The 23,480-nt window shown below is 46.7% G+C and overlaps 3 protein-coding genes across 5 annotated transcripts; 1 reads left to right on the forward strand and 2 right to left on the reverse strand.

Moving 5' to 3' along the window:
- Positions 1-959: 959 nt before the first annotated feature.
- Positions 960-6,710, reverse strand: Cul3 (cullin 3). Of its 3 annotated transcripts, none has more exons than XM_015181150.2 (11): positions 6,515-6,710; positions 5,521-5,781; positions 3,970-4,353; positions 3,144-3,905; positions 2,911-3,081; positions 2,666-2,836; positions 2,496-2,610; positions 2,294-2,436; positions 2,001-2,224; positions 1,778-1,916; positions 960-1,710 (listed from the first exon to the last, which is right to left on the reverse strand). In XM_015181150.2, exons 2-11 carry the CDS (start codon positions 5,578-5,580, stop codon positions 1,558-1,560), a joined length of 2,322 nt encoding a protein of 773 aa, XP_015036636.2. In that variant the 5' UTR covers positions 5,581-5,781; positions 6,515-6,710; the 3' UTR covers positions 960-1,557. The 3 variants fall into 3 exon arrangements, with proteins under 3 accessions (XP_015036636.2, XP_015036635.2, XP_001356026.4); XM_015181149.2 differs by lacking the exon at positions 6,515-6,710 and adding an exon at positions 6,230-6,343; XM_001355990.4 differs by lacking the exons at positions 5,521-5,781; positions 6,515-6,710 and adding an exon at positions 4,428-5,306.
- Positions 6,711-10,007: 3,297 nt separating this feature from the next.
- UK114 (reactive intermediate imine deaminase A homolog UK114) lies at positions 10,008-10,874 on the reverse strand. The gene is made up of 3 exons (XM_001355989.4): positions 10,716-10,874; positions 10,429-10,658; positions 10,008-10,265 (listed from the first exon to the last, which is right to left on the reverse strand). The coding sequence occupies exons 1-3, from the start codon at positions 10,778-10,780 to the stop codon at positions 10,144-10,146; spliced, it is 417 nt and encodes a 138-aa protein (XP_001356025.3). The 5' UTR covers positions 10,781-10,874; the 3' UTR covers positions 10,008-10,143.
- A 10,593-nt stretch (positions 10,875-21,467) lies between these two features.
- Positions 21,468-22,691, forward strand: LOC4816495 (uncharacterized). Its single transcript, XM_001355988.4, has one exon. The coding sequence runs from the start codon at positions 21,536-21,538 to the stop codon at positions 22,379-22,381; it is 846 nt and encodes a 281-aa protein (XP_001356024.3). The 5' UTR covers positions 21,468-21,535; the 3' UTR covers positions 22,382-22,691.
- Positions 22,692-23,480: the final 789 nt, after the last annotated feature.

Genomic DNA, 23,480 nt, shown 5'->3' on the forward strand with positions numbered 1-23,480 from the left:
AAACTGCGGCTTCTGCTCGGTGGTCTAGGGTTTTTGTGCTGGTGTTACTTTTCTATGGCTACTTCTTCTATCTTCCCCCTTTGCACTATACGATAACCAATTTATTTGCCAAGTCATTCGGACGACTATTTGCCTTTGAATAAGCCTATTTGCGTGGTGGTAGTGGGGCAACTGTAGATACATTCGTATATGTTATTTGAATATGGACTTGAATTTGTTACACAACCGCTGAAAAAACAAACGCGGCTGAGGTATGCATTGGTTCTGATCAAGTTAAGTAGATCCCTCCGTTCCGGGGAATCTGGCTGCTTCTTTAATACTGTCTGGTTTCTCACATACCGATCCGATCCTGGCTATCCTTGTACTAGCATTGAACACTTCTGTACAACTTTATAGAACTCTTTAATAATAAATGAAGACCAATCTGGGCCTAGTCAAAGATAGACAACAAATGTTAAATGTTAACGCTCATACACGTTTTATTTATATATATATTTTTCATGCGTAAGAAGAACAAAAATGTATGTACAGATTTAAGATCGCGTTTGTTTGTTCGGTGTTCAATTGTTTTTCGTTTTGTTTTTGTCCCATTCAAAATGTATCATCCTTCGTGACCTACTTAATTCAAATCTTCTGAATTACACAAGTTCTGCATATGCACTTGGAATATAGCACACATAACCATATATATGTATGTATCAACTAATAGATAAAACAACTTTCATATAGATTATCATAATCACTTCTCTTCGTACAATACATTTGCTTTGGGCATTCGTTAGTCATTCGAAACATAAAGATGGTTAAAGGTATCATAGGTATAATCTTTTAAAATCTTTTCATTCTGCTCACATGAATCTCAAAACGTTGTTTGAATATATTTGCAAGGAAGGGGATTTTGTTTGTTTGCTTACTTGCTTGGGGCAGACATAGAAATGTACATCAAACGCTCACTATAATTAATAATTCATTTATAAATTTATTACTTTAGCTATATTTATAATTATTAATATTCTTTTTCTTTCCTTAGAGTGCTCCTCTGGCATATCCTTTTCTTCATTTTTCTGCTTAAAACTAGGCCTTGCATTATGCATTATGCATTACTTCCTTATGTTGCTTTGCGTACGATACGATCTTGTGGGTTGATGCGTCTATGTAGGAGTGTGTGAGGGTGCTGGTGCAGTGTGTGCAGTTTCGGGCTTATTGCTATACATCGTGTGTTAATCGCGAAAAGGAAATGACCAAAAAAGAATGCTTATCGAATATCCGGAAATATATTGGGGGTTATCGTAAGGTTTCTGAGAGGCTTTTCAACCTCAATAGCAATGGTAAACTTATCAATTTTGAATGTCACTGGCATACAAAATGTTTCAAAGAGAAAATTTAACGATTTGGGCCGATTATTTCAAAGCCTCTTGTGGGGCGCGGGTATAGAGGGAAGTCATGTAATCTTGGTCAAAAATATTATTACAGCTGTAATTTGGGTGCCTGCCTGCCTGTTTGCCGAAGTGGTTGCAATCTAATGATGAGTATGATCTGGAACCTGCCTGTATCGGCCTAAGCCAAGTAAATGTAGACCTTTCGGTCCTCTGGTGATCGCTGTAGGTACTCGCGCTCGATGAGGCCTTCAATCCGCTTCTTGATGAACACGGGCGAGGGCAAGAACCGCGACTTCAGCTGCGTCGTCACATCCGAAACGAGCAAATTGTGCTAAAATAATTCAAGAAGCTCGCGCTAGCATATATATTTAAAATAGCAATAGGTTATATGTACTCACAGCCATTCGCTTGCGCGCCTTCATTATGCGTACAATGGCTGCTTCGATTTCGTGCTTCCGGTCCTCGTCCACCTTGCCGCGCGTCTCCTTGCGCTCTGGCTCTGATTCGCCCTTGGCGGCCACTGTTTGTATCTTCACTCTGAGGAGTAGTTTGGAATGACAGACGTTAGTCCCCGTACCCTGAATCCTGGACTGTTCGGCTTGCTTCTGGCCTCCAGCTTACCTGTGGAACTTTGATACAAAGGCATCGTTCACGTAGAACTCATCTGTGGGCTCAATTTCCTTCGTTTTCGTTTTGGAATTCCGCACAAGCAAACGCTGCGCTGGCTTGCCCATTGAAAGGGATTGGAGGGCTCTGACCAGCTCCCGTCCGGGTATGTCCGTCTCTTGTTGGATATCATCGTAGGTGAGGACATCGCGATTGTTGAACAGCAACAAAACACACATCTGCAGGAACAAAAAGACAGCGATAATAATGGCATACACGCCACGATTTATTTGTTTATTGAATCTCACCTGGTAGGTGGACACTTGCAGAATATGCTTGCGCGTTGTCGTGGGCACAGTACAACCGTTTGAACTAGAGCTGGGTGCATCTTTGTCCTTGTCGCTGTCGGCAGCTTTGCGGCCATAGAACACGGCATTGATGTAGGAGGTTCCTGGGTTAAAGATAGCGTTACGCACCATCGAGTTGAATGACCATCGAGTCTGGGCTTACCCATTTGCGGCTGTAACGTCAGCTGGCGTCCAGAGTGCTTGTTTAGATAAAAGCTCTTGAATATCTCAAAGGCCTCACGGGGCGCTACAGGTATGTTGCAGTTTGGCGTCGCTGTCTGTTGGAGATCGTATGAGAGGCGAGTCGTGATACATGAGACATGAGACACTTACTTGAGTGGGCCAGAATCCAGTGGTTAGTATGCGTACCGTTAGCTCCACACCCACCAAGGACAGGTTGTTGTTAACTACATAGTTCTTGAATTCATCCATTATCGTGTTGGAGACGGACATATCCTTGAACATACCCTCGAGCTTTGAGGTAAATTGACAGCCGCATTCAGTCTGCAATATGGGAAAAGCATATATGCATTCATTAATGTACAAAAAGGAATCGATTAGTGGTTAGAGGTAGCAACCTTTAGTTTGGATATCATGTTCTTTTCGAAATCATCTGAGACTGATTTATTGAGCAGCAATCGCTTGGCCAGATGTGTCTTGTAATAGCGCTCGAAGACATCCTTCTCCAGGAGGAACCGGAACAGCACCATTGTCTTGTCCAAGATCGATTCGATCTCCTGTTCGCTCATCTGTGGAAGGTAAATGGGGCCATTAGGCTGAACAGAGAAACTAGACTGCTTTATATACTCACTCCCTTTCCGCCTTTTTTCAGTTTATCGTCGATGAAGAGCGACAAATACTCGGGAGATTTGTTGTTCAAATTAAGGAAATGCTCGAAATCAGACGAGATCACGTTCTTGAAAATACGATCGTTGCTAAATGAGTGCACCAGAAACTGATCGAAACGATCTTTGAGATCCAGGAGGTTTTGCACAAAAGTTATGGGATTTGTGTTGCCATTTTCCTCCTCCTTAACCAGCATGCGTCCCTGTTCGCGCAGATATGCCGACATCGTGTCGGCTATCACCTTGAGACCCTCCTCCTTCAAGCGCGAAAACAGTTTATATGTGCAAGCCAGGTCCTCGGTCTTTGAGTTCTTGATCATGTACACCACGCCAGAGTTCTCCATTTCAACGATCGGCCTCATGTGCTTCTTGATCAATTCCTCCTCCACCACTCTCACAATGCGTGGCTCCGTATCCTTGTCCAGATAAAGAGCAGCCCGCGACGACTCTTCGGTGATGCGTGCCTCTACTTTCTTGATATAAACGCCAGCGTTGTTCTCGGCAAGAAAGTTTTGCGATTCAAATTTGTAGAAGGCCGCCGACTGGGCCAGGAAGGGCTTCTCAAAGTCCTCCTCGTAGACAGTGCGCGAGTTGATTCCCAGCGTGATGAGCATGGTGCAGGCATTCTTAATGGCCAAGTGGTTGATGGCCTCGCCATGCCGCTCTTCCATCACCATGCCGAGCAGCTTTTCGCGCAGGGCCTTCTGTATTTCCGAATGGCGAACCACCTAAAAACGAACACATTTAGAAGACGGTGACAAGAAACTTTTTCCAGTTGATGTAGTTGCTCACTTGATCTCTGAATAGAATCAACCCCAGATTATATACATTGTCCACTTCCCGCTGCTGCACGTAAACCCTGTCCATGTACATGAGTATGTCGCGTATCATCACCATTGACGTCTGGTGGTCTGTCCAGGCTTGGTTCAGCTTGGGTAGGAAGTTACTGTGTAGGTTCTCCAGCACCTCTTGCCGCACCTTGAGTTCGAGGTGCTCGGAGACGACTTCTCTGAGGCCGTAGTAGAGTCGATTGCCGTGCTTGTGGAGCACCATGTTGTAGGCATTTCGATACAGCTGCTCGAAAGACAAGCCCGAGTTGTTCTTCTTCTGTATCTCCTGTATGGCGTTCTTTAGGCTGGCCCAAATGGTCTCGACATATTTTTCGTCCATGGAGGCCTGAAAAGTAGATAAAGTCGATTAGATATGTCTTTCCCATGAATCCTATCGCGGCTACTGAGATATGGGCTAACATTGAAGGCTTTTCGCTTGTACTCGGGCAGCCAGAGCGGATACTTGTGTCCGATTTCCTTCAAGCGCGACTCTCCTGTACTCTCGGAGGGCGAAACAAGTGCTGCCTGCGCCTGAGTCGGAGATCGGTTGGAGCTGCCTCTGCTTTGATGGCTTGGCTGCGAAAAACGCACAGACTGAGGCTGCGTGGCAGCTACAATTCCAGGAACGCTTTGACTATGGTTGCTGTTATGGACACGAGCGTGACGGTGCCCTACAATGGAGCGATGAGTTCGGGAAGCTGCCCCACTTTCTGCATTGCGGCCGATTCCACCTCCACCTCCACCTTCTCCGATATTCAATTGAGGAAAGTTATTGGATCCAGCAGCAATGCGGCTGCGGTATTGGCCGTGAATGTTAAGATTGTTCAGAGGCTCCGGCGGCTGCAGTCGGGGATCGCGTATGTGCATTTGTGGCAGGCGCGAGCTGTAGCGCCAACGGGTCCCGTGGTGCTCACTAGCAATGTTTTCCCGTTCCAAGTCCTGCTGGTGCGGCTCTGGCCGCTGCGGCTGTGGCTGGACGCCTCGTTGCTCCTCACCCAGCGCCAGCGTCCGACGGGTTTGTTGGCCCGCTGGCACCGTGCGGGAGCGGCTTCTATTTGTCGACCTAATGATGACGGCTTCTTCAACATTCACCAAATGGTCTAACGAGCCGCGCAGAGTTCTTTGCTAGCCTGGTCGCCCTGTTCTCCTCATGCACAATCTGGCTGTGCGTCTGTTCGGAACTAAAGCTTTTCCTATAAACGACAATGGAACACTAGGCACAACTAAAATGTGTTTTTTGTTCTAATGTTTGCCTGACAGAATTTCGAACGGAATTGTTAGCAGGTGTAGGGTGTGAGGTGTTGGTGTTATGGGGACTGGGAGTCTGATATAGTCCAGGCAGCAACGGACGGACTGCTGAGGTTCTGCGATTTTGGGGAACGTACTATCTTATCGAGCAATTGTTGCCTGTTCATGCCAAACTGATCAGCTGTTTGGGTCGATCTCAAGCAAGGAGGTCCGCGAATATACTCCCAGGAAATAGGGTTTTGGTTCTGTTTCGTTTTTGACTTACCGGAAAGGCGCGTATGCGCATTTTTCCCTCCTTCTTTGGAGGATTTCCCCTAAGATTCATGATTTGTAGGCGGCGACACTGCTCCTCCACTTTTTCTGTAGTCCGGTCTCCGGAGCAGGTGAGCGGCTGCAGTAGCTCTGTACGCTCGGCGCTCCCCCAATCAACGGACGCGGGGGTGGGCGGGCGTTGACAGATGCGTCGATATAGGCGGCTTCTATTCAGACGTCGATCTCGTAAATCGTTGGACAATCTTTTGAATTTCTATGGGCGAAACGTAATCACAAGTTAATACCTGCGGGCTCAGCCACAAAAATGCTTAAAATATTTCTAAGGGTTAAACACATAAGTATTCAGCGATGTAAGGCGCATATTAGGAAACCCACAAGAGCTACTAACGACCGGAGGGTACGAAGTGTATCTACCGTGAGTTCACTTCAACATTCCGCCCAAAATGTTAGGGTGTCACTGCTCGAATGCGGCGGCGACGGATTTGCAATACATTTTCCTTCCGGATGCTCGCGTCCCCGCAATACAATCCAAGTCCGACGGTCCGCTCCCCAGCGGATCGCAATCAGCGGCTGCACTTCCTTTGTTGCAGCATATCGATGTATTCACTATCCCCCATATATCCCTTGTCTTGTGTCTTATGGATCGCTCCCCGAACAGCGGCAGAAACGAAGCGAAACGAAGAAGACACAGAAAAACTCACACGGCGACAAATAATTGTTATGTATGTGCGTGCAATGCAGGCAGCTGAAAATGGAGTCCCAGCAATGGCACTCGCGGTGCAAGCATAAAACACAACCTTAAACGAAACACTATATGCAAACGAAAGTCCTTCGGAATTTTCACTAACTTTACTTCTGTGCCTTCTATAGTTTTTATTTTCTATTTTACTTTGTCATGGAAAATACTGGCCAAGTGTGTGTCAGTGCGTGAGAGTGCTGTTTCTCTCTCCGACCGTGTTCGTACGTGTGTGTAGGTGTTGTTGTACCTCTGCTTTCTAAGCGGCGTTCCCTTTGTTGTTCCCTCGAATATAACTTTTTTTTTTAACTTTTTTCACTTGCTCACAATAAATTTGAATTTTTTTAGTTGATTTGCCTATTTAACGTTGTTTATTGCGTCCACAGTTGATATTATTGATATTTTGTTAAATATACCGTCTGACCCTCGGAAATATACCGAAATATACCGTCTCTTTTTCAAAATATACCGTAAATATACCGATGTAAGAACGAACTTAGCCCACTTAGACCCCATATATTTAAACAGCATAACAACTTGAGTTAAACCGCGAAAAATAATACTAATACAAATGATAGTAATTTTTCTTGTTTGCCTATGCTATCCTTTATATTTGCATAATTAAACAGATCACAATCAAGATCATCTCAACTGCGCTAACATTTTTCGTGATTCTTTATTTTTGGGAAAAGTATTTTAGTAACCACTGGGGGACAAGGGACTAATCTTTACAGTCCATGATCAGAAATAATACTCGGTCATTTTGATATTTGGTTTAGGATTACTAGCAAGATAGGACCCTCAGCCCTATGCACATAATTTTATCCCATTGATGACTAAATTTTCTACAAAATTGGCTAATTTTAATTTGCTCCATTTAATTTGATTGTGCCTAAAATAAAGTTTAGACAAAAGAGGTCAAAACAGAAAACGTAAATGGAGTATGAAATGTAACGTAGTGAATATGGATGTCACGTCAGTTCTTACATGTTACTGGTGTTTGATGACTTGTTGCTTTTCAACCAGTATATGGACATTTGTATACCCTATTTCGTTAATTTGAAACGTAATTGAGGTCTTTTACATGGATTGACATGTTTTTACATATTCATGCATTTGATTTGCGTTCTGTATACATATATCGTGATCTCGGCTAGCTCTTTGTAAGTATTAACTATTAACTGCAATACTTCGTTGAGAAAGCCTTACAAAATTGGAGTGATGACAAACATATCTTGAATTCTATAACATCCTGCTAGCTAATACAAGCAGCTGAAAGTACCCATTGGTATAAAACTTGAGAAAACGTAAGAGGAAATCCCCACTATACTATTGATTGGATGTAGAGCTCCGCGCCTTTATTTGAATGTAATTGATTGACCAGGATCACTAACCATACAGTATACATATTCTGTATGATTAGTGCTTCAACTCAATGTCGACGTAAAAATATACTGATAATTATTTAATATACTATAAATGGTCATCCTGATGCACTTTGCCACTAACCATACTGTATGGTTAGTGACTTTGCATTGCAATTGCATTCATTTTGTAATAGAGATGGACGATATTTGCGAACCTGTTACTGGTCACAAGTATTTCAAACGGGTCAAGGCAATGCGCATTGCGAAAATAAATTTTCAAAATTCAGCCAAAAACGCTTCAGGGTCCTTATTCTCTTAGTTCATGTTAAAGCTATTAAATTCGGGTCACAATCACATAACTGAACATTTAACGGACGTGACTAAACAGCTCTTGACTAGATTGCAGTGTTGTATATCATATGGCAGCGCAGCAGCAAAACTTACCTTTCTACCGAAATGTATTTTTTATTCTCAACACGGTTATTTTATTAGAACAAAATAAAACAATAACAAACACTTGACATTGTAAGTATGTACTACTTTTTCTGAGGACCTTTATCCACAGCAGCGATCTTTTTAATGTATGCAATCAAATTAGTTCAAGAAGTGGCCGGGGATATGTATTATGTCACTCATGTCAAGTAGATGTAGAATACATGATATGAAAATGTAAATAATGCGCGCAATTTAAAATCTAAACTATTTATTTATTCTCCATCATAAACATTTTATATATATATATATTTTATTGGTTTCAAAATGTATCGACCTTAAGTCAATCAAAAATGAATGAATTATTTATCTTAAAGATCTAGATTATGGAAGATTTAATCTTGAAACTAAACTGAAACTGAAAAGTGTTACAACGTTTTGGCAAGCCAGAGCTTGGCAGAGCCAGAGCAAGTGAAAGCTCCGCTTAACAACTAATTACCCTTCGGCAAGGTCTCCCGGCAGAATAATATTTTAATTATGACAACTTGAAGCTGCTGGGGCAAGCAACTGTTGTAAATGGATATCCAGGTCTGGCTGCCGCATGTGGCTTTCTTAATTGGCCAGCGATACGGCGCACTGGCTGGCAGGGCTTTGCTGATAAGCAAATTGCCAAAAATTTACAACAAAATTGTGAGTTTAATTTGTAAATAAATTCTCCGACCAAGCACCAGGCCAAGGCCCGTGCCAGACTCCAGACTCCTGGAGGCTCCAGGCTCCAAGCTCCAAGCCCGCCTTTGGCCCGTGCGTGTAAATTATGCGCACTTTCACCGCGCCGCAATGTGGCAATGTGGCAGTGTGGCAGCCTGTTGCTGTCAGCCTGGCTGTCGCTGTGGCCTGTGGCCCGTGGCATTGCTGTGCCTTTTTGCTTCATTTGTCGCATTTGCCGTTCGTTGTGCGTCGAAATTAATTAGTCGCACTTCATGTTCGCCTCTGCCTCGGCATTCTGCGTAGGTGTTCGTCTGCCCTACCCCCCGCAGGGGGGAGTGGCCCCATCAATTTATGCGTTTCGTACAATAGTTATTATTATATTATGTATACACATACATATGTACATCGTACACGATTGTGATGAGCCTCGCATTTATTACACTTCAGGCAGGCACTTCAACATGAATGTTGCCGCACCGCGGGTGCAACAGAAACTACTCCTAAGCAGCGGCGAGTGTGTGAGTATGTGAGTGGCTGTGTCTCCAATAGTGGTCGGTCCGTCGGTCGGTCTGTCGGTCTCCAGCGATAATCGTGCACCATCGCTACCACTCATATTCACACCAGGCGCACTCGCGGCAACAAGGACAATAAATCATCTAACAAGCATCGAGTGCAGACAAATTCCCTGAAATTTGAATAAAAATCAAAACAAATGCACACAAAACACGAGTCCGGGAGTCGGGGCCGTAAAAGGCATTCATTGCCTGAAATGCAGCCGCATCAATATGGAGCACAGCCACTCTGCAACAGCAACAGCAACAGGCACTGGCACAGCCACAGCCACAGCCACTGCTCCTCGATGTCGGCATTATGAATAACTTTTAAATTTGAATGTGAAATAAACGCTTTGTCTAAGCGGGCTACCGTTAGCAACGTGCTGTTTGGGATTACCCTCTTGCCGCTGCCGCTGCCGCAGTTGTTGCGGTTGCGTTGCCAATGATTTATGCAGCAATATTTGATGAAATATAATACAAAAGGCGCACAGCAGCAACAGCACAAACAGCAGCAACAACAAAGATAAATTGCCGCACGCTAAATTGTAAACTATATAAGGTTTAAATGCAAAGTGTGTTGCACGCTGTATGTTTACATAACGTGCGCCACAAATCGTTATCCTGCACTGCCTTCCCAGCAGAACCACCTTTACTTCTCATTTAAAAGCCTTTCAGAGCAGTATTCAGTATTCAGGGATTGTATTATTATTATGTCGATCAGTAAAGTAAGGCACTCTTTCGAGCACCGTCCCTCCGGGAATATCCCGGGTATCTGAATATTTACTGCATCATAGTCACAGCTTACTGGGCATTGATTGCTATTTAGCCGTCTCCGTGCGCACAGGGCCGGTCAGTGCAATGCATTCGATCTCCACCAGAGCGTCCATCGGCAGCTTGGCCACCTGGAAACAGCTGCGGGCCGGAAAGTCCTTATTGAACACTACGGAGATAGATAAGCAAGTATAATGAGAATAATGCGAGTAGTCGTAAAGGTTTACAGCAGAGAATAAACAAACATATAGACGCTGATAAGGCGCTCCGGTCCGATTGCCTTATCAAGCGGCATCGACCCAAAGCCAGACCCCGCAATACACTAAACTCACCCCGCTTGTACACCTCATTGACAGCACCAAAGTCGTTCAGATCTTTCAGGAAAACTGTGTTCTTGATCACCTTATCCACGCCGGAGTCGGCTGCCTGCAGTATGGCCTGCAGATTCTCCAGCGCCTTCTCTGTCTGCTCCGTGGGTCCTCCAGGGACCAGTTTCATCGAGTCCTTGTCCAGGCCCAGGCAGCCGGACACATAGACAGTGCGATCGGCCACCACAGCTTGACTAAGAAAGAAGGAAAATTAGCAATTGCTCGGGGCACAGGGCAGTGGGCCTGCTCACTTGTAAGGTGCGACCGGCTTGGCGGCGTTAACGGTGCTGATCAGCTTCCTCACAATAGTCGACATTTTAGTTAGTGATTAAAAACCAATGTGCAGAACCTGACGCTGGATTGTGGAATGATGGAGCCGCGCGCTGTTGCGTTTGTTTTTCCCAGCTGTTATCAGCACTCGGCAATCGAGCTCGGGGAGAGAATTTAGCTCAAACTTTCGAACAGGTGTCGAGCAGCAGAATGCATGTAAAACTAGTGTAGAGATGACATTTTCAGGCTCCACGAACCCTATAGAATACCGTTCCGGAATTTGCATCAAATTCCAAATCGTTTGAGCCAAACAAAAATTACAATTTATTTAAAATTGATCCATAAATAATACAAATAATGTAAAATTTCGAACAAGGTAGTTTTGCACAGGGGCGCAGCCATGGAAAAAAACGGCCAAAGTAGTCAAAATTGTTGTCGCTGTTGCTAACTACATCTCTCTTGTTCTACATGTAGAATATGACGAATTGGACTGGAAAACACTAGTGGGCGGTATACATATATGTACGGTATATGTATACATATAAGGTGTTAATTTCATGTGGGTCACTACCAAGACCTCTTTTTAAAGGGACTGCATTACCAAATATTGAATTATGTTAGCTAACTCTTCCACAAACATATCATAAAATCGAAAAGCTCGCGTGCTCCCCGTGACACCCACTAAGGGTTAAGCATATGCAGCCGATCAGCTGTTGGCGGTTTTCTGTCGGGAAATGTGTTAGTGTTTTCAGTGTCGGTCAATGATCTCGATTAAGTTACTCAAATTATGAATGAATATAAAAAAAAGTAAAGGGTAAGACGGGAAACAAGACTAAATGCGAACTAAGTGTTCAAAGTACGTGCATTGAGCTGGAAGTGCCAGTCAGCCACAATTGGATATCAATGCATACATATGTATGTATGTGCATTTACATACACATATGTACGTGACCGCCGGTAGCAATCTGTGTATAGGTGTGCTTTTGGCGGGATAAACGCCAGGAAATCTGTGCTCTGATTTCTTCACTCCTATTTAAAGCTGCTAAACGCCTAATTCCTCTTCTCTTCCTTCTATTCCCAGTGACGGATCCCTGCTTCGCCCGATATCATCTGATCTCTCAGGTGGGTCTGGAACACTTTTTTATTATATTGGCTTTGTTTATTTATTTTTTAAAATAATTTCTGAAATTCTGATGCATAAATTTATGCAACATAATAACTAATTATGTGCGTTCACCAGCTCTATCATAATAAATCCATCACTGATCCCTGATCAAGTTCCATGAATTCTGTATGCACTCAATCTATACGCTTTAATTCTATTATTCTCATTGCGGCATATCCAGTTCTTAAAATCTAGTTGGCTTTACTAGGAATTGCGAAATTTTTGTTGCTACACTTCCTGAGCATGATTTTTTCCATTAACCACTTTATCATATGTTACTAGGGGTACAAAATGGACGATGTGATGCCATAGGAGTTATCGGTAACACTATCTAAATCATCATATATAAATTGCACCAAATTTACACATATTCAAGCAAAAAAAAAAATCTAGAACAGGCAAAATCGAACCGACAACAGGGAAGATTTCTGAATAATTTGATACTTGATACTTTTTCGGGTTGAAGCAGTTTAAAAAGAACAGATCTGTCCAAAAAAATGCTGTGGTTCGAGTGCAAGGAAGGCTCCTCATCGGGGCTCAAGATGTACTATCGATAAGTGCAAGTCCATATCATATGTATTGCCGATATTGCCACCAGGATGTCCTTCCATTGCCTCGTACTTACGTACTTGTGCGGTGCGTATGGTTTAATAACTTAATTAACATTTTTTCCTTGGGATTATTAATTCGCGATCAGGAAATTTGGGTCGCCATCGCTTTCTCTAGCAGAAGTGCAGCCAATATTTGATTTAACGCCATGAAAAATGCATGCCATGTCACTGTGCCACGCCCCCATACACCGCCCCGACTAATTATTTATTATTTGGAAATTGCTGTCTGTCAGTCGCTGTCAGAGGCAGAGGTAGAGGTAGGGGCAGCGGCAGAGGCAGCGGTAGGGGCAGGGGCAGCGGCAGAGGGCGATGGCAAAAAGAAAGCCCTGCGCGAGTTCCCGTTTCGTTTCAGAATATTTACGCATCCCAAAAAAATACCGAAAGCCCAGACAAAGGCACCAAAAATACATACGCTGTAATTATATATTATGTACGAGTACGAGGTGGAAGAGGATCTCAAAATTCTGCTAAGGGTCTTAATCCCAGCAAGCTGAAACCTCGGACTGAAACCTGGAACCTGGATTGGGTGCAGCCTCGTGTGGCAGTGCAGCAGTGCGGCAGTGTGGCAGTCTGGGCCGGCGTAGGTGCAACGCAGAGTAAAGAGAACACGCCCTGGAAACGCCGCCGAAAGATTGATTGCAGACGCTTTGTTGTTGGTGAAGCTGGTGGTGCTGGCGGTGCCGGTGGTGCGGCCAACCCACGAAGATGCCCCGAAATGCTGAAAGAAATTCGCTGCCTCTGCCTGGAGCTTTTTGATGTCGCATTTGAGTGCATTAATTACTTTATATGATCCACTTTATGAGCATAAAATATGCACGCTCCGTCCCCGGATCGGAAAAAGCAATTTCACAGGCGACCTGGGACTGAGATCTCGGAGCGGCAAAGCTTCGTGGGTGTTGCAGGGGCATCGACATCGACATCGACTCCGACAAAATCAACATTGATATTAATTAGCCGGAGACGACGCATATTGATTTATATGTGCATATATGTAATCTGCCTTATTTAATGACGGCCCCTGGCCTTTACAAACAATTTTTACATTAAATGCTTTAATAAATAAAGCTCTAAATAAGCCAACCAGCAACCAGCAACGAGAAGATGCCATATAATTACCCGCAAATAACAAATTGCCATTGCCTCTCAGTTCCAGCAAATGGCAAGGTGTGCATTAAGAAAGGGCCGGGCCAGAACCCTCAAGGATCCCAGAGCAAGTTGCTGGCTGTTCGATATTTATGGCACTTGTTGAAGGAGTAGCACCAGCCCACAGCTCCGGCTTCATGTCCGTACCCATATGATTTACGACAGGTGCGGATTCGGGCCCTGGAGGGCAGGCCGAACAGACAAATATAGCATCTAAAATCGAAGATCTTGGGCACATTCTATGGGTTCATGGTTTCATCTATACCCTGCTGAAAAATCTCATGCCACACCTGATTACATCCGCTTCTAGATGATAAATAAACTTTCCCTTTCGGCTTGACATACTCCTGGGGATGGCTCCCCATCATTTAGTGGCTGCCATTTTTTATTGGCTCAAATAACTTCATTTGTTTAAAGCTTTATTGGAGCGCCGCCGGCTCCAGAGCGGACGCTGACGATCGCGCTGAGCCTCTGACCGGGGACAGGTCTCTCCATGGCGCAAATTACAACAATTTCTCAGACAGAGGCAGAGCCAGAGCCAGAGCCAGAGTCAGACCCTGGCAGACCCTGGCAGGGGCTACCAGCTACCGGCACTTGCTGGGGTCTGGTTATTGGATACTCTATAATTTGCATGTGATTTTTATGACTCGCTCGATTTCCATGCTAAATTATTTGATTTTAATTTGCTGCGTAATTGCTAGGCTGCCACCATGAAAAGAGCCAGAAGCTGGCCAGGAGCGCAGCCTGGTAGCCACGTTGTCTAGGCCCACCTCCAGCCCATTAGCCGCCAGATTTATGTTTATGGCGCTATTGACGCGACTAATCCCGACGCGATGTCGGGCCCCTCGACGCAAATAGAATGGAAGTCATTTATCTACAGCCAAAGCCAAAGCCAAAGGGGGAGGACCGCTCCGAATCCCAAGGACGACTCGTTGCAATAATTCTCAAGTTCCTATTTCGGAAATTGATGATGCCATGCCATTTACATGCTTAGGTTATAGATGTTGCAACTTGCAACACACAAACTACCCGCAAGACAGAGCTTTGCGGGAGTGGTCTGTCATGAAAAGTGGGCTATCTCAAGGGGAACCAGTGATTGCCCTAGTCACAGTCACAATCAGGGATAATTTTGAAGGATTCATTCCGTTCATGCCTGGGTAATTGTTTAATTTTGGACGTGTACTTTTCCTTTCTTTTTTCTCGTGGCACTCATATGCACAACGCCCACACTCGGCTCCGATCTGCCTCGAATGGCTTTAATTGCCGCCGCTCCATCTCCGTCTCCGGGCAGGACACTGGGGGCGGGGTAGGATCGAGTTGAGCCGCAGGTAGAGCCGCCGAGTTGACATGCAACTGCCAAAACGATGCACAGGCACATTTTCCATTTTCCATTTTCCATTTCCATTCGGGCAAGTGAAAATTGCACTTTTTGCTGTTTCTTCGTTAATTTGCAATGCAAAATAGTTGCACGATCCCGATCCAGATCCCGGGCCGGGCGCAGTCGCCGTCGCCGTCGCAGGCACACGCCCTAAACGCCACAAATGAAAACTAATGATTTTCACTTTATAACGCTATGGCAGGGGCTGGGGCTGGGGGCTGGGGGCTGGGGGGTGGGGGATGGGAGAGTGGCTCACGCAAAAGTTGCCGCACGGAAGCGAATGGGATTCGGAGCCGCTCTGGGCTTGCATGGAAAATTTGAAACCTAATCGCTGGCAATTAATTTGGTCCAAATGCAGTGAAAAGCGTTCCACGGGCTGGGTATGGGTATGGGTATGGGTCTGGGTCTGGGCCTGGCGCCCCCACAGTTGCAGCTGCTGCGCCGCAGCCGCACCACCCGCTGTGCATCGAGGTGGGTCAGTCGCATGTCCACCTGTATCGACTGGGAGCAGCGACTGCCACAGTCACAGCCACCCGGACCCCATTGGAGCGGCATCTGTGTGGTCCACTGGATCCCGAGTCGAGTCTCTCTCTGCCTTCCGATGACAAACGAACATTCAGCATCCAGTATCCAGCATTCAACATGGAACGTGCAACGTGCAACGTTCAATGTTCAACGTTCAACGTTCGACATTTGGCAAGTGGCCAACCGCTCAGCGTCGCAGTCGGCGGGCAGGAAAATTGAAAAATTAACAAGTATGAAATGTGCAATTAAAGTGGGCTAGCCCCGTCCCCCACATTAGCCAGTCACCAGCCTGTTGCATGCCCCATCCCAGGTCCCGTCCCCGTCCTCGTCCCAGTCCTAGCCAAGTGCGGATGACAACCAATGCTGGACAACGCTGTCTACACCTGATCTGGAGGAGGCGCATTATTAATCCACTTTTAATTGCATCCCACTTGGGTTGCCGTTGCCCCTGGCCTCGGGACCGCGCCTGCTGGTGGCTTCTGCTTAGGTACTTGTTGTGGCACTTGGCGCTGCCTCCACCCCGACCCTGCCCCGTTGATTAATGTGCGCCAATTGTGAAATAAATGTTTTGCCTCGGATCGGGCCTCCCTCGGTCCGCACTCTCTAATTGAATTATTGGCAGGGGCAAATTTGCGGCAGGCACATATTCATAAAGGTACGTACGTATATGATTGGGCGGGGCCGAGGCAGAGGCCTTATTGATCGTTGTTTGCTCAGGGGCGGGGAGCCAGCCGGAGAGAGAGCCACCAAGGGGTAGCCCGCGGTAGAGACGCGTGCGAGATATTAAATCTTTAAAAGATGGTATATTGGTGGCACAATTCAAGCTTTGAAGGAGGATTTTGGGCATACTTCTGAGAGGTCAACGGGTGACTGAAATTATTAATGGGTTAGCTCTTAACTTTCAGCACTGGGCTTGGAAATGGGGCTCAGACTGTGAGCACATCGAAAGAGATGTTTCTTAAGTGATAGTGGAATTAAGAACCCATGAAATCTTACCCTCAGCTACTCGTAGGATGGTAGAAAGCATCTACGGCCCCTTAAAGTGTCCATATTCTGGAAAATGTTGAAGATCTGAGTCCAAAGAGCCAAGTCTCATCTGTCCTTCTGTCGGGCTCTTCCTTTTGCGATCGGAACCACAATACTGTGCACTCATGCAGGGCTCTAATACGTTCCTTAAATGTCTGTTGTATCGTTCTTTAAGCTTGGCAGCTCCTACCTGTTCGACTAGTACGCTATTGTATCTTCTAGTGTGCCACATTTGCAACTGTGCAACAGTGCAACAGTGGCCACCATTCAGATTGCATCATGCGACCCAATTCGATCATATTTTTGGACAAACATAGACTTTTTGTCGGCTTTTACAAGTATTTTCTGGATTTTCACCCATTTTGCTGTTTTGCCGTTTTGCCGTTTTGCCTTTGGCCTCGACATGATCTCTGCGGGTAAATGGCACACTCGGCGCAATGAAATTGGCAATGCAGCAAATTGGCCAGCAACAATGGCCGGCCAGACAGCCAGAGCCTGAATACAAAGTACAACGAGGTCAGTCCAGGGCGTCGATGTCGATGGCGATGGGTACCCAAACCCAAACCCAAGCCCAAACGTAGTCGCGCCTCATGGCCATGCTCCCTCTAATGTCAACATATAATGCCACAGGGCCGGGGCAGGGGCAGGGACAGGGGCATGCTGGCCTACATAAGAAGAAGCGGCAACAACGGCCTGTTGGAGGTGGTGTCACTGGCTAACCACCAGACCCATACCCATACCCATACCCAGGCACAGGCACAGACCCCGACCCCGGCCCAGACCCAGACACGAACTGTGAATTTGGTTCTCTTCTCTGCTCGATTTGGTGCCTGGCCAAAATTCTGCAAACTTGACCATAAACATAACAATTGAATGGGTCTCGGCTGAGGGACAGAACAAATGCATATTCCCGATGAATGCGGATATTTAGGGCGTTGCCAGAGTGCTTGATGTGTCTGTCTGTCCTCACCCCCACCAGGCCCCACCAGGGCCCACCTGGACCCACCTGATGCTCCACTGATAGCAGGAAAACTCTGAAACTCCGAAGGCGACAAGCACCCACAAGCACCTCTCTCTCTCTCTCTCTCGCTCTGTCGCTGTTTCTGTTTCTGTTTTTGTCTCCGGCTTCTTGTAGCTGTCAGTGAGTGCAGGAAGAGAAAACGACGGAAAAAATTCATTAAATTGAAAAAAGGGTACCAAGTGCAAAAGGTTACAGGTAGAGTAGGCACCACAAAAAACAAACCGAAAAATGAACAAAAAAAGGGACAAACAAACCAACGAAACGAAACAAACCAAACCGAACCGAAATGAAATAAACTGGAAAACGTACATACCCATTCAATGACGGGTCTATGCTCTTACCAAATAGAATAATAAATAAAAGGACTATGGAAAAGGAACTTTTGTCGAATTGTAGCCTGATTGGAGAAGGAAAAGGATGGGCCAAGGCTGAGCCTCTAAGTATTTTAAGTATTTAAATATAATTTATAATAGAAAAGCCCCTACAATACTAATAATGCAATAAATAAATTATATAAATGCCCATAAATCATATAAAACATTAGCTTATGAATGAATGGAGTGGAATATCTAATATTTATATTTAAACATTTTGTAAATTATAATTATTAATTATATATTATATTAAGCTTAATGTGATGCTATATCAACAAATATTCGTACTGCAAGTTACCAGGTGATTAAAAGGGTGAAGCACCTGGGATCAACCAGTGCGGTGTCCCTCCATGAAAGGGTATGGGCCAAAGCAGCAGAAACCGACTCAAACAGTCGCAAATAAATCTGACAAGAGTTTTGCAGTCGCAGTCGCAGTCGCTTTGACTTTAGAATGCCCCGATGTCCGATGATGAAGTGATTTTAAGGGGCCAGGGCGGGGACCACGGCTTGAAGCCGGTGAAGCGACTCCAATGCGCACGCGCTGCCTGCCACTTAACGAGCCGGCAGAGGAAAGAAAGCGCTGCCACTGCCACTGCCACTGCTGTTGCCGTTGCCGTTGCCCCTGCTGCAGCTCCTGCTGCTGGTCCTGCAGCGGCGGCTGCCTTCGAGGGCGTTGCAAGATCTCTCGACTACAGCACACAAACCAAAACCAAAAAAAAAGGGAAAAAAGAGGTGACAAAGTCACGAAATTCTTGTCAATTTTCAACTACAGACCAATTTGTTTGTCTTCCCCAGTTGCAGTTGCAGTTGCAGCAAAAAAAAAAAAAGCAGCACCAACAAAAAAGAAAACCGAAATGCTGGGCCCAGAGAAAAAGCGAGGAAAAAGAGCATCGTGACAAATCAAGCTACCAAAATTGGAAGCCAGCTCCGAAGCTCACTCGCAGCGTACCCTCGCGATTAGAGAGCCTAGAAGGGGAAGCAGAAGGAACCTGGGGCGGGGGGGAACCCGGGGGGGAATCGACCCATATTAATAACTTTTTCCCAGCCCAATTCTTTCTCGTCTGCTGGTGGTGGCACCTCCGCTGCCACTGCTACTGCCTCAGTTTTCTCACATTTCTAATTTTGGTCAACTATAAAGCCAAATGAAATTGTCTTGGCCAAGCGCTAAGTGTTTTCCCCAGTCTCTGGCCATATATAGTCGATTGATTGCTCCACTAGGCCGACGCGTCGGTGCTCCAGCGGCACCACTCTTGGATGTTTGCCCCGTTGCCAGGCCATATCAAACGAAATCATTTGTGCAACATTTTCACCACAATAAATTTCAATTACTTTTCTTGAAGGCACTTTAACTGCTCTAAGAATCGACTAAAGCTGTGGCCATCTAAGCCTCTGTCTCAGCCTCCATTTCGTACACTTTTAACCAAAATATTTCGGAATTTTTCGCACAATGCATTTGCGATGAGCGCAGGCCGGGGCTATCCTCCTCTTCGTCGAGCAAAATATTTTTTAGAAAGTCACAATTGACCCCAGAAAACCCGCGGAACACTGCGACTGGACCACTGGACTGCCCTTTCAGATGGAACATGAAAAATCAATCATGTCAGTGCTGGAATAAGATGTTGACAATGTCCAGGGAACCATGGAGGAGCCAGGCATCCAGTGAGCGCGCCAGATCAAAAGCCAGAATGGGGCTGCCTGAATGGGGCCCGAATGAGGGATCAGAAATATTATGGCTGCATTGTGTATCGGCTCGGCTCGGCACGGCTCGGCTTGGTCAGTAGCTGGAAAATGCGTAACGAATTTATGGCCCCAGATTGGGATGACAAATCCACAAAATCCGATACGATTCTGGTCACATATTACATGCGCGACCACACCCGAGTGGCGGTCCACTTGATCCTGGCTGAGACTCCAGCGCCAGCTCCAGCTTCACTTCAAGCGCCACATGTTCGGGCCGGATTTCGTGCCAGGTTTTGATTTACTCTGGCGGTGGGTTTATTTATAGACGAGGCAACTGCGACAGGCGCAGGCACAGGCACCCTGTTGCGTCATCTGGGGCTGCGGTGGGTGGCTTTCGCGTCTCAAAACTCCCCCAACTCGTTCTACATCGACCCGCTCTTGGGCTCTTAGGGTCCGCCGCAATGGCTCTCGCTTTTTAATTTGCCAAATTTATACACACCGAGACACCGAGCGGCCACAGAAGTTTTGCCAGATTGCTGTTTGTTGTGTCTTGTCCGGCAATTGGTTTTCTATGGCCAGTACAGTGGAGCCACGAGGAACAGACCACCAGATGACTCCACTTTCAGTTCGAAGGCTAGTCTTTTTCCCGATCGCTCACTGCCCTGTTTGACTGTACTCATTCACTGTTGATTCATTCAGTTTTCGGTTTCGGACCACCCACTGTCTTAAATTTCAACAAATCCACCCAGAGGCCGGAGCCGGGACTCTGGATACTGGATACTGGATACTCTGGGGCTCCGTTAAGCTGTGCGAATTAATCAAAATGTGCGGAGAAAAGGAAATCGCAACAGATGCAAAACAAATGTCGGCTTAATTAATAGATTTATTGGCATTGTCTTGGATATTACAACGGCAAAATGTTGTTAACGAATTAATCCTTCCGTGGTGTGTAGATTGCCTTTGCCCGGGCATTACTCATACGCCCCGATGCACCGATCAAACTAAAGACCTCCTCCTTCTCCCACAGCGGGTCAATAAAAATGAGTAAAAACTGCATTACCCGAATGGGGGGACTGCCCCCCCGGATTGCCAAATATGGAAAGCATATCTCTCTCTCTCTCTCTCTCTCTGGGATATTTGAAATTTATGTGAGCCACCAGAAGGTTGTGCCAGTTCCTGCGGACCCACTGCCGCAGACCAGGCTTTTTCTCGATTTCCAAATCTTCGACAGCCAACACATGTTCGCCCTGCGCCTTGTCCCATCCCCCCGAGCGGCCAGCTTGTATGTTTATCTTGCCCCAACGATGACGACGACGACGACGATGATGATGATGAGCAGGAGAACGACTATGGTTGCTGCTACTGCTGGCCTAGTCTAGGGCTTCGGCTTCAACTTGCTGCTACTGTGCGCAAAACTGTCAAAAAGCGAGGGAACTGCAACTGAAAAACTGATGCTGGTCTCCGACTAAACTCCATGTGGGCTTGATTTAATGCTACGTTTTCTGACTGCCTCATGCGGATGATGCTGATGGCCATAGGGATGGGGGAGGGGGGAGGCGGACTCCAGGAGGCCAGGAGAGGCGCTGAGTTATGACTTGAACTCTGCTACTTTGCTCTTGAGCAGATGATCAGAGGCCTCGGCCGCACAGTTGCTGCCCGACTCTGAACCATGACTGCAGCTAGTGTTTTTAGGTCAATATTCGAAGGCTGTTTCCAGGCCACAACCGTAGCAATTACATAAGGCTAAGGCCTATCAGAATCTGCCAGTATGTTGTGCTATCAGCTGTGGAGCAGTCTAGTTATCTGGCAAGCACTTGAGGCCCACTCGTAGCCCGCCTGGGGGGCCGAGTGACTGCCACAAATCATTCAGAGTTTGCCATGAATCCACCGAAACCTCACCTGTTTTGCCTGCTTGTCCTGGCCGTGAGCCTGACCAGAGCCCTGGGAGCTCATCCCAGTCCTGAGGAGGCCCAAGAGGATATGGCCCGGTTCATGAGGGTCCTTCGTCACTCCAGTCGATTCAACGACGTGCTAGGCAACTCGAAGGCCCTGATCAACTACCAGGACTATGGGTTCAGCGGCATCCGGGGCATCTTCCAGTGGATGGCTGGCGAGGACAAACGCAACGACGGCATCTACAACTTCCTGCAATTCTTCTCCGACCAGGCCGGCGGCTACATCGGACTGCAGAACTACGACAAGAGCTCCAAATACACGGTACTCTTCTCCGTCTGGGATGCCACTGGCGCCGAGCCGGGGCAGAACTTCGACTGTTCCACCTTCGGGGGGGAGGGCATAGGCTACAAGTGCTTCGACTACGACTTCGATCTCATTAGCAACGCCATATACTATCTGGACGTGGAAATCGATGGCCCCAGCATTCGAGGCTACATCTCCGAGCCCCAGGAAGACCTAGTCGGGGCGACAAACCCTCAAGTGCCGCGCCAGCTGATCGGAAACATCACTTGGCCTGGGAAGCAGTCGAACCTGATACCCTTTGCCTACTACAACGAGAACTACCGGGACAAGGACTCCTGCAAGAGAGCCTTCGAGCTGGTCACAGTCAACCAGGCTCCCAGGCAGTACACCGCCAGAGGACAGGCCGCTACGTCGTTCAGCGAGGCCTATCTCTACAGTTCCCAGTGCGAAGTGGAGAACATACTGGTGGCCCTGACAGCGGACAAACAGAGCACGATCTACTTCACCCGGCCAACGATCAGATAAGATAAGATATGTACGAATTTGATAAAAGCATTGAGATATTTAACTGAATTATAGCTTAGAACTGGAGGAGTGATCACTGATCACTGATCAGCAAACACCCTGAACGGGTGGCTCTACCCTTACGTTTGTGGCAGAGCAGAATGCACAGATGCTCACTTGCTCCTCACCTAAATCGCTGGCAATCACAGTTTTCAGGAAACCCATCTTGACCGCCTTCTGGGGCTTCTTTTTCTAGGCTGCCAGGCCGCTCATTAAGTGTTTCTAGTGCTCCGTTCGATGCGTTCCGTTCGGCTTGTCCTACGCAGTCGCAGTCCTGGACCAAGTTTTTATTGTCTGGACGGCAAAAACATGGAAACGGAGAACAACAAAAAATAAATGAACTGTCCCATTGTCTTCGGGGATTAGGGCTCCTGCAGAGCCTCAGCTCCCCCTTGGCTTTGGCCGGAGCTCCTTCGCCGATGGTGGGTGATAAATGTTGAGTCGCGAGTGTGCGCCTCTAAGGCAGTGGCTGTGGCAGAGCCAGAGGCAGACTCCATTGAAATTAGTTATTCACGCGGATCGTTTAAGGCAATCCAACACCAGGAGGCAGCAGCAACCTGGTAGCTGTTGGCTGTTGGCTCCACTGCCACTGCCACTGCGGTAAGTTTTTTGTTTTTTTTGTTGGCCATTGCTCTTGGTCATGGCTTGTCAGTGATGGCTCCTCGGCTGCCGCTTTTGTTTTAATGATCGTGCCCGGGATGCTCATTTACCGCTGTACCGCAAACTGTGGGCAAACGGGATGACTCTTTGGCTTTGGCTTTGTGTCCCTTATCAGTGCAACATTTTGCATGTTGGCCAGGCAGGAGCAGCGACAGCCTCTGGTTGGGGCATTTGTCACAGTCCTCCCTCCTCCCACAAACACACACACACACACACACGCTGCGATCATCCGTGCACACTTAACATGTGTCTTTTTATGTATGCTTTTAGCCAGGTTTATCGCCGGCTTTCGGCTACTGCGGCGCTCCAGAGTCTCCGGTCCTGGCCTGCCGCTCTGGCCTGGCCTGCTCTGGCCTGGCCTGGCCTGGGCTCCTCTCCTCTAATGGCTCATTTCCTTGAG

The sequence above is a fragment of the Drosophila pseudoobscura genome, chromosome 4, assembly GCF_009870125.1.
Source record: "Drosophila pseudoobscura strain MV-25-SWS-2005 chromosome 4, UCI_Dpse_MV25, whole genome shotgun sequence".
NCBI classification, from domain to species: domain Eukaryota; kingdom Metazoa; phylum Arthropoda; class Insecta; order Diptera; family Drosophilidae; genus Drosophila; species Drosophila pseudoobscura.

Bases quoted from the DNA above. Each gene is read 5' to 3' on its own strand.
- Cul3 (XM_001355990.4), bottom strand. From the start codon at position 4,874: ATGCACATACGCGATCCCCGACTGCAGCCGCCGGAGCCTCTGAACAAT. The intron at 2,437-2,495 runs GTAAGCCCAGAC...TCTTTAACCCAG, and splicing joins GACGTTACAGCCGCAAATGG to GAACCTCCTACATCAATGCC. The intron at 1,711-1,777 runs GTGAGTACATAT...GAATTATTTTAG, and splicing joins AGGCGCGCAAGCGAATGGCT to CACAATTTGCTCGTTTCGGA.
- UK114 (XM_001355989.4), bottom strand. From the start codon at position 10,780: ATGTCGACTATTGTGAGGAAGCTGATCAGCACCGTTAACGCCGCCAAG. The intron at 10,659-10,715 runs GTGAGCAGGCCC...CTTCTTTCTTAG, and splicing joins AAGCCGGTCGCACCTTACAA to TCAAGCTGTGGTGGCCGATC. The intron at 10,266-10,428 runs GTGAGTTTAGTG...CTATCTCCGTAG, and splicing joins CAATGAGGTGTACAAGCGGG to TGTTCAATAAGGACTTTCCG.
- LOC4816495 (XM_001355988.4), top strand. From the start codon at position 21,536: ATGAATCCACCGAAACCTCACCTGTTTTGCCTGCTTGTCCTGGCCGTG.